Source organism: Taudactylus pleione, unplaced genomic scaffold, assembly GCF_031769625.1.
Source record: "Taudactylus pleione unplaced genomic scaffold, aTauple2 ptg000296l, whole genome shotgun sequence".
NCBI classification, from domain to species: domain Eukaryota; kingdom Metazoa; phylum Chordata; class Amphibia; order Anura; family Myobatrachidae; genus Taudactylus; species Taudactylus pleione.
This window is the reverse complement of record NW_028284698.1, coordinates 4,811,768-4,822,257: the sequence shown is the minus strand read 5'-3', so window position 1 is coordinate 4,822,257 and position 10,490 is coordinate 4,811,768. Positions and strand designations below refer to the sequence as shown.

At 42.7% G+C, this 10,490-nt stretch overlaps 1 protein-coding gene across 1 annotated transcript in view; it reads left to right on the top strand.

The window, feature by feature from the left end:
- The first annotated feature begins 138 nt into the window (after positions 1 to 138).
- The window catches only part of FAM199X (family with sequence similarity 199, X-linked), a 28,256-nt gene continuing 17,904 nt past the window's right edge, over positions 139 to 10,490 (top strand). Inside the window, exons 1-2 of the mRNA XM_088482891.1 lie at positions 139 to 721; positions 9,782 to 10,001. Coding sequence (XP_088339017.1) covers positions 552 to 721; positions 9,782 to 10,001 — 390 coding nt within the window. The 5' untranslated portion in view covers positions 139 to 551. The remainder of the gene's footprint in view (positions 722 to 9,781; positions 10,002 to 10,490) is intronic.

Genomic DNA, 10,490 nt, shown 5'->3' with positions numbered 1-10,490 from the left:
TGCCAGATTTGCCTCACACGTGACATGTCATGTTACGCTCGGCAGAGACAATGAGACGTAACAAATTACAGTCCCGTCTTTCCAATGTCAGCGCCCCCTGGAGGAGGATATTATCATTACACCTAGAATACCTTGTGTGTCCAATTCCTGCTGTATCGGCTCTGGATCCCCGAGTTCCCGGGCCGCTGTCTGATGTACCGGCTCGGAGAGGTGACACACACATGTACATGGTGCTGCTGGTATAAGCTGGAGGTGCACTCTGTGTGCATGGTGTCACAGCCACCCGCAGTTTCCCTGCCGCTGCGCTCCTCCTGTCCTGTAGGGGGCGCTAGGGCCGGCGTGCAGTGCCGTGCACACACCTCCCTCAGCTGAGACTGAGGCGCCGGACACACACACAGTCACACCGAGGCCGCCGCATCATCATCACCGCCAGCCCCGGGGACAGCTGCCGTGCCCGGAGAGTGGCAGAGACCGGAACGCGGGGAGAGGACGCGGCATGGGGCAGTGTGCGGGCAGAGCGGCGACATAGGCCCCGCACCCCCGTCCCCACCATGTCCGAGGGCCTGTACGAGAAGTTCCTGGCCCCGGACGAGCCCTTCCCCCTGCTCTCCCAGCGGCCGGGCAGCATGAGCGAGGAGGGCTGCCTGGATGTTAGTGACTTCGGCTGCCAGCTCTCCTCCTGCCACCGCACCGACCCCCTGCACCGCTTCCACTCCAACAGGTGAGTGCCCGCTGCCGGGGAAAGCTGTGTCCGCTCCTGGGGTCCCCCCACTACCAGGGGGCTGAGGCTGCTGCTATATACACTCAGGGACGGGCCCGGGGGCTGTGAGTCCTGTCCCAGATCATCTAGTGTTATTTGTTACTCCCTGATCTCAGTATTGGTTGGGAAAGGGCTTTCTAAAATAAGTGTACTGCTGATAAGCATACAGGACATGCTGGGGTTTGTAGTGCACCAGGGTCTTACACCCACTCAGCAGCAAAGCTACCTTAGGAAATATTTTGGAGTAGCACATTTATACCGTAACTGAACAATGATGTATTATATGGATTTGTTTCATTACTTTGTTATAGCAGAAGCAATGGAGTCACTTCCCATGTGTTACCGCATTATATATCATATGGGAGAGGAGTTTTCTGGCAGTTATAGAAACTTCAGCAGAAAGTATAAGCAATGACTCGGTACATACCCCTTCCGCAGGTGACACAACCTGCGGGGGGGGGGTATTGTGTTCAGAACTCACACTTCTAACATTACAGTGCACTCAATGTACACATTTAAGGTCTTATTCTTGAAAAACTAGTAAAAAGACAAAAAGCACTACAAAATATGATGCTGCTCTATAAATGTTAATAATGTGTGCTTTAGATGCTTTTTAGTAATACTTTGCCAGTACAGGCTATATGTTAATGCATGACAAATAGATTGTGCCTTGTTTTCTAATTTTAGTTGCAACATGCAGTGGTGGGGATTATTTGCATTATCATTCATATTGCAGCACCAATTTATGCACCGTTGTACAGGGAATATTTGTCACCTCCATGTGCCCCATTAAAATGGCATAAATTCCTCTTATACAACATCTCCACCAAAATCCTGGGTCTGACCCGGGATTTGGAACACTGTTCCAATCTGGGCCACACGTGGAATTTAACCCATTTCCACTGCCGCGCCGACACGGGAATATCCCTGTCGACGTTGTTCACACTGCACACGGGTGCAGTGCCTGCGCTTGGAGATCATGTCATTACCAAGCGCCGGAAACTCCAGCTCTCTCCTGAACGGAAGACCCAGGTAACCCGTTTCCACTGAGCCTGAACAGGGTTTTTTCCTGCTAAAAACCCTGCTCGATACCTTGGAAGAAATCACGGGTCAATCGACCCCTGATTTTTTTTCCTAGGAGCCTTTTTCACTAGCCACTACCTGGCTTGGCACGTCAATAACCCGGGTATTTTGGTCAGTGGAAAAGGGGTATTATTTGACGTGTTTATAATACACTTCTCAAACATTTATTCATTTGAACAGTGCATGATCCCTAAATGTGTAACGCTTAGTGCACTGTTTTTATAATTGTGACTGCCATTTTTATTTGGCTGTAGCATTCAAATGACTGTACTAAGCACTATTAATTTATGCAACTTTATAGTGTAGAAGACTGGAGAAATACATGCTTAGTGGTATTGCTGGGCACGAGTTACTTCAGCGCTTCAGGAATATCAAACATAGGGCCTCCACACTTATCACTTGGTAAAAGAGGGATTAATTGCAAACATTTTAAATGAGATATTTAACGACTAGTCCAAATCTTGGGATGTACACATTTGTATGAATTTACTGGCTTCAATATTATGTTTAAACTATTCCTCCATTAAACTATTTATTATATTCTCTGAAATTCATATACGCTATGAATCACTCAAATAGAATGAGAGAGAAAATATAGTGCAAAACTGGTATCAAAAATGGATCTGTTGGAAATATTCTCGCAAATGTTAAACTGAAGAGCATATAGGTAATTCAGCAATAAACTCTAGTTACCAGCGTTTGATTACGCTTCTCTGTTCCATGTTTTAAACAGAATAAGGGGTATATTTACTAAAGTGCTGGTTTCAGAAGTGGAGTTGTTGCCCATAGCAACTAATAAGATTCTACTTATTTAGCACCTTCTAGAAGATAATAGCTAGAATCTGATTGCTATGAGCAACAACACTTCTAAATACTCGCACTCTAGTAAATATACCCCTAAGAACCAGCGAGGATTAGCTGACTGTTGTTCTGGCTGAACCCCTGTGATTCCGGGAAGTCCAGTCTGCCTATATTCTGTAGTAAGATGTCTTCTGCACAAAGTCAGTCACATAAATCTACTATATGGTGTTAAGCCAGAGTCACGGATTTGCTTACTTGTGGATTTTTGATGATAAAACTGGACATTTGTTATTTAGATATATTCTCCATTTGTACTCTTACACAACTTTGTCCAATTTTCTTGTTTTCTCGCTCTTTATTTATTTTTGGTAGTTTGCAATCACTTTATTTTGTAGAGGTGTCGGTGCTGCAAGATGAATGTGTTTTTGTCAAAAGATTATATTGATCTTGCTCTATAGACACAGTTCATGTTTTAACATGTATTTGTTCCAGGTGACAAACTATCTAGTAAAAATATATTGTTTTAGCATGTATAGTTAGAAATAATAGGCCTTTATAGATGTAATATTTTATATATCATAGATTAACTTGTTGCTTTCCTAATTCAAGAATTCATGATGATATTTGTACCCGGTTTTATGCAGGTAGTGAAATACTGTACTGCTCAGATTACCACGAATGCGGAAATGTCATAGTGGGGACATAAACAGTTATGATGTCCCTGACAAAATACGTATACAATCTCATAGGTGTGGTGATCACTTGATAAATGAGGCAGCGGAATGATATTAGTATCTGATGGTAGGAAAAGCATCCTTGGCTGCAGTAAGTATGCAGTTATTGTAATAAATTCATATATTCAATGCGTTACACTATATGTAGTAGTATCTCACTCCCTTTCAATATTTTGCACAAAAACCATCTAAAGTACCCTTCAGACCACTCCTCTTCCCCATATGACAGTTTGAGAATTTAACATAGACACTGTGGGGATGTAATTTTCTACTCGTCAGGTACTTAAGGTCATGGTACACTATTAATGTACCCCCATGTGCCTTTTGAGGGGGAGCACTATCGGATGGCTGGGAGTTTAAAATGTCTAATTAAGGCATTTAAACTTAATTCCTGTTCCATTTTCTATTATTGTGCAAACTTACAGGCAGTTATGTTCATTTCATATGTTTGAGATAGGATGATCGCAAACCTAGGAGAGTTATGACATGTCCTTTTATTACAACCAACTTGAATATTAAGCCAACAGACAGCAGTGGGAGAACCTTCCAGCAATGGGTAATGTAGCATTTCTTGTAGCTGTCGCTGGTCGGAATGTTGATATACATTGTCAACTACAACATGGCAATGTCAACATTTTCATATGTCATATTTTGACACTTTGTCTATGCCTACCTTTTCCAGATGGCAACATCATAACAGTCTGGTGTCAACATAGTGAATGCATACAATTATGCATTGTTTGACTACTATAAAGTGGAGAAAAAAAAGAGAGAAATTCTGCACTGGAGTGCAAGTACAATCAATTCTATTTATTCATACCATATATAGGGCCAGATGTACAAAGCTCTGAAAAGTGATAAACTGTAGAGTGATGAACCACCAGCCAATCAGCTTCCAACTGTCATTTTTCAAACACAGCCTGTAACATGACAGTTGGGAGCTGAGTGCCTGCTCGTTTATCACTCTCCAGTTTATCACTTTCCAGAGCTTAGTACATCTGCCCCACTGTCTCAATAAAAACAGCATAAGTACAACATGTTGTACTTATGCTGTTTTTATTGAGACAATATATGGTATGAATAAATATAATTGTACTTGCACTCCAGTGCAGAATATCTTTCTTTTTGTCTAAATTTGTGAGGTTGGCAACGCCTCATATCATTCTGCTGCAGGTGTGAGTATAGCCCATTTATCAGCAGTTGGTCAATTAGCTGAGATTACTAGAATTACTATAAAGTGGAGCAGGGAGATAGAAAGAACACTAGTGGTGTCTTTGTGGTACATGTTATCTGCATATCACCTTAAACTTATTTTGATGTAAGGGAACCTTTTGAGTTATATAGTCCAAAGGTTCACAGTGTTGACAATTATGATGTTGGCATTTTCAGAATATCGATAAATGAAATGACGACATTACGGCTGACTGCTGGAGAGGGAGGTCAGTTAGGTACTAGAGGGTTAGGGATAGAGGAGAAATACTGAAATGCCGGAGGATTGGAGGTCTGACCCGTAAGTCACTGTCACGTGACTGCCAGTACCTGGAAGATGGCGCTGCACACATTGGCAGTATGTCCACATTTTACCACTAAGCCTAAATATACATTTTTAGAAAGTGTATCCGCGAAGTGAAGACACTTCCAGCACATTGCAATGCTGTTTACACTTAATAATACTTCAGTTTTAAATGAATTCAGTTTAATAAACAACAGGAGTATGAGTACCGGAAAGATCACTCCGGAGTCCTGCCGCTGCGTCTAACCACGGCGAAGTATCCAACCACGCTACAGTGTACTGGGGTCAGAGCAAGGCGCTGGGGCAGCTTCCAGGGATAGGTTAACTGTGTATGACACTCTCCGATCAGATCGGAGAACGTCTTACACAGTTACCCTATCCTTGGAGGCTGCTCCGACCCCAGTACACTGCAGCGTGGTTGGATCCTTTGCTGCGGTCAGACGCAGCGACAGGACTCCGGACTGATCTTTCCGGTACTCATACTCCTTCACAGCTTGGCCAGCGTGAGCACGGTATCTCCGGTTATAGAGGTGCAGGGGGGCGCTCCGGACCTCTACAAGTAAGATCAGCCCGATCAACTTACTGGTGTTTGGTATAGTTTAATGGCATTCAGCCAGAGACTGTAACGCTAGTGACATTAAAGTTTATTCTTTCTCCTAACAAGTATATTGAGATTTTTTATATACGTAACTTTTTGGTGGACTCTCTTGGTTATGTATAGTGCAGAAGAGGACTATATAACTTAATTGAATCATGGTGTAGATTTTATATCTGCTTAGCTATTTTTATACCAGTAATTGATTTATTTTTATTGTGTCTTATATGTAATGCTGCATTTGTGTTTTTTATGAAACAATTTATTTAAAACTGATGTATTATTAAGTGTAAAATGTGCTGCAATGTGTTGAAAGTGTTTTTCACTACGTGGATGCACTTTCTAACAATTAATATTTATGTTTAGTCTTTGTGGGGTTGCAAATTCTCCTATATTTGCATGCTGTAGGTGCACTTTATTTTAGTCAAAACATCTATTCTAGCCGACCTATTTTTTTTTTCTTTTCTTGTTGACATTTTATCACTGTCTACATGATGAATGTTGACATGGTCAACCAGGGCCGGATTATGGACGGGGCGGTCGTCCAGGGGTCCCCACACTTTGGGGGCCCCCACAATTTTGCAAACATTGGCTGGAACCTGGCCACTCTAGAATTTCCCTGGCTGGCTCCCGCCCCTCCCAGCAGCATCCCACAGCAAAGCACTGCAGCAACACCCTAACTGATGGACATGATGACCGTAGCTGACTGTGGAAACCCCGTCCCCTTTGATAACATAATGCAGCGATTCGCAGGTGAGTAGGGAGCGGGGCCTAATGCAGCGAAGTGCCTGCACCTTTAGAAAAGCTGGAACTATAACAGGTAAGTGTGCTACTGAGAGAGCGTGCACACACTCCTTTTCTCCCTCTCAATCTCTCTTCCTCACTCCCTCTCTCCCTTCACCTCTCTCTGTCCCCCATTCTGCCCCCTCCCTCTCTTCCTTTATCTCACTCTGTCTCTCTCCATCTCTCTCACTTTCTCCCTTACTCCCTCTCCTCCCCCCCCCCCCCCCTTCCCTCTCTATTCCTCTCTTATGGTGCATACACACGGTCAGATTTGTCAGATTTGTCAGATCTGTCAGATGAACGATTTTTACCAAAGATTTGAACGATTTTTGACTGCATTAAAAAATGGAATAGTCCAAGTCTGACTGCAAACACATCAGATGTCGTTATCTGACCATCGGGAACGCGCATCGTTCATCTGACAGATCTGAAAGATATGTCAGATATGTGCAAGGGAATGTATATTGGAACCGCACTGAAATAATTCTGCTGAAATATAATGAATAATGTATCTCTTGAATATACCTGAAACAGACTTAATATATACACACACACATATACGTGTCATAATACTTCTATCATGGATCATAAGACCACAGTCTAACAGGCCTATCAATAGGAAAGTCTATGGTGCTCCCCAGAGTCAGTTTATAACGTATAAGCCACAAAGAGAAAGAGAAAAAAGGACTCTTGGTGGGGGCACACAATAGGTATAGAGATATAGCTGATACCCTAATTTGCTGGTATCAGCTATATCTCTATACCTATTGTGTGCCCCCACCAAGAGTCCTTTTTTCTCTTTCTCTTTGTGGCTTATAAGATATGTCAGATTTTCTTTCAGGTATGAACGATTGAACTATTTTTTAAATCATTATCGTTCAGATCTGAAGAAAAATCCGACCGTGTGTATGCACCATTAAGGGTCTATTCATTATGTTAAATATCGGACCCCGATAATTAACATTCTAACTCTACGCAAGCGCCGTAGCAATTCATCATTGCTCCAGCACGGAGACAACTGATAGAAATCCGCTGTCTCCTTGAAGTGTTTCACTGCTCCTTTCAGAGCAGTGAGACAAGTGCGCATACATAAACCTACGGGTCACGCATGCGCACAAGAGCCGACGGAAGGAGCTGGACAGAGGCCTCTTCGCAAACCCGGGACTCCTCATGAAGAAGGAGCGGGTTGCGAGCCACAAGCGGTAGCAATCGCCTCTGCTTTTGTAAAAATTAATTGACTATGAATAGGCCCCTATATATCTCACTCCCTGTCCCTCCCTCTTTCTCGCTCCCCTCCCTCTCTCTGTCTCTCCCTTCCTCCTTTCATCCCCCTGGCAATTTTTTTGATGGGGCCCCCACAACTTAGTTGTCCCGGAGCCCCCACAAGTCTTAATCCGGCCCTGTGGTCAACATCAACTTTATGACCGTCGACATATCCCCACCCCCTCCTTTGGATGTATAGTGTGACCTTTTCCTTTAGAGTTGCTACAGTGAGATTGGTGCCATCCATGTTATCCATCTATAACAGTGGTCGCCAACCTTAATTGGTATGTGAGCTACTTGAGAAAAATTAAACCTACTGAAGAGCTACTAAAATTGTATAAAAAGAAATTTGGCTAATAACCGAACAATTGAAGATCATTTACTGAAAATGAAAATAACATTGCATTCAATTGTGTCAATCATATCGTTGTCATTTGTAAATAAAGTTTAAGAACAGGCACATTGTTAATTACCAGCTCGAAGGAGGAACGTGCAATAGAGGAGCAAAAGATATAGGCAGGGCTACTGTGTGATTTTCCGGCAGGGCTGGACGGGAGTCACTAGCTCTGCCGTGGAATAGATACCGTGGTTGGAACCACGGGGAAGCACATCAGGTGATTGCTGTAGAGGCTGCGGCAATCACCTGATGTGCTTCCCTGTGGCTCCACCCATGGCATCGACGCCACCGAGGAGCGTGTGTCAAAGGTAATTTCTTCCTGGTTGACTCTGCAATCAGGAAGCTAGGTGAGCTACCAAAATTATGGCCGCAAGCTATCAGTAGCTCGCAAGCTACGGGTTGGAGACAACTGATCTAAAGATTAGACACATATATATTGTTAAACTATTATTTCAAGTTTGCCTCAGAAGAACAAATACTACTACTGCCAATAATTTACATATCCATTCTATCACATGTAGTTAGACAACAGCGGCAGAGCCACAGGTTGCCTAACTCAGGTAGTAAACATGATAGTTATGTAATACCTGTTACATTACTACTTGAGGATTGGTAATGATGGAGCTATAGTCACGTGATACATACTTTGTTGTTTTGAAGCTTTTCTGTCAAGTCCTTGTACTTGCTTGGTGGTTTGGTGTGATTTTATTTTCTTATTTCTTTGCATCATGATATAAATACACTATATGGACAGAAGTATTTGGCCACACCTGTTAATTATTGAATTGGGGTTTTTTCACTTAGACCCGTTGCCACAGGTGTATAAAATCAAGCACCTAGCCATGCAGTCTCCAATTGCTAACATTTGTGATTACAAAATGGTTCTTTCTGAAGAGCTCAGTGACTTCAAACGTAGTCCTCTGGCATTAATGTAAGCACAAATATGTGTGGCGGGAGCTTAATAGAATGGGTTTCCATGGCCGAGCAGCTGCATGCAAGCCTCACATCACCAAGTACAATGCCAAGCGTCGGATAGAGTGGTGTAAAGCTGTGGACACTGGACTGTGGTGCAGTGGAAATGTGTCTGTGTTTGTCAGTCAGATGAGTGAGTCTGGGTTTGGCAGATGCCAGGAGAACGTTACCTGCCTCACTGCATTGTGCCAACTGTGAAGTTTGGTGGAGAAGGGATAATGGTATGGGGCTGTTTTTCAGGGTTTGGGCTAGGCCCCTTATTTTCAGTGAAGGGCAATCTTAATGCTTCAGTATGCCAAGACATTTTGGACAATGTTATGCTTCCAACTTTGTGGCAACAGTTTGGGGAAGGCCCTTTTCTATTCCAACATGACTGCCCCAGTGCACAAAGCAAGGACTATGAAGACATGGTTTGATGAGTTTGGTGTGGAAGAACTTGACTGGCTCACACAGAGCCCTGATCTCAACCCCATTGAGCACCTTTGGGATGAACTGGAACAGAGGTTGCGAGCCAGATCTTCTCATCCAACATCAGTGCCTGATCTCATAAATGCTCTACTCAATGAATGGGCAAAAATTCCCACAGAAACATTCCAAAATCTTGTTGAAAGCCGTCCAGGAAGAGTGGAAGCTGTTATAAAAGGGGGACCAACTCCATATTAAAGAATATGTATTTGAATACAATGTCATTACAGTCCCTGTCGGTGTAATGGTCAGGCGTTTGAATACTTTTGTCCATATAGTGTATATTTCATAATTACACTTTCTGTACATTAAAAACAAGCTCATTATTTTAAAAGTAGTAGTGGTTAATGTTTGTCTTCTTCTCTTGTTTTGCAGTCATTAGGTAGTAGTATATTTATCCTGTTCATGTTTGTAGGTGGAATCTAACGTCATGTGGAACCAGTGTGGCAAGCTCTGAATGCAGCGAGGAATTATTTTCCTCTGTGTCAGTAGGAGACCAAGATGATTGCTACTCCCTCCTGGATGATCAAGAGTTCACTTCCTTTGACCTGTTTCCTGAGGGCAGTGTGTGCAGTGATGTCTCGTCATCCATCAGCACATATTGGGACTGGTCTGATAGCGAGTTTGAATGGCAGGTAATTAATTATCTCACTTTATCATTTTAAAACCAAACTCCCTTTTTTGAATGTGGCTTATGTACATTCCCCAGTAGAATCACTAACCAAACACTTGTATAGGACAATATACCCACAATGACAACTTTGGGCCAAATTAATTAATTTTGTGCGCATATTGTGGGATATTTTTGAAGAAAAAAAACCCCATCAGATTAGCTAGCCTCTATTAGAAACGGCAAGTTTCGGGCATCACCTTGGTGTCACGAGATAACTCTGCAGTGTGCAAACTAGGTGCATGAAAGAATAGGGAAGTCATCCTGAACACCACAATAGTGCCAAATAAGATAGCAGGACAGTGAAGAAGGCTGGTAGTGATCATATGCAAAGTATAGGAGGTGTCAAATGGTTGATTTTTTTACAAATTTTTAAAAGCAGGAAAAATGTTAGCCAGAAATTGTATATCAGCAAATAAGTGTTTAAAGTATTTTGGGGTGTATTTATATGTCT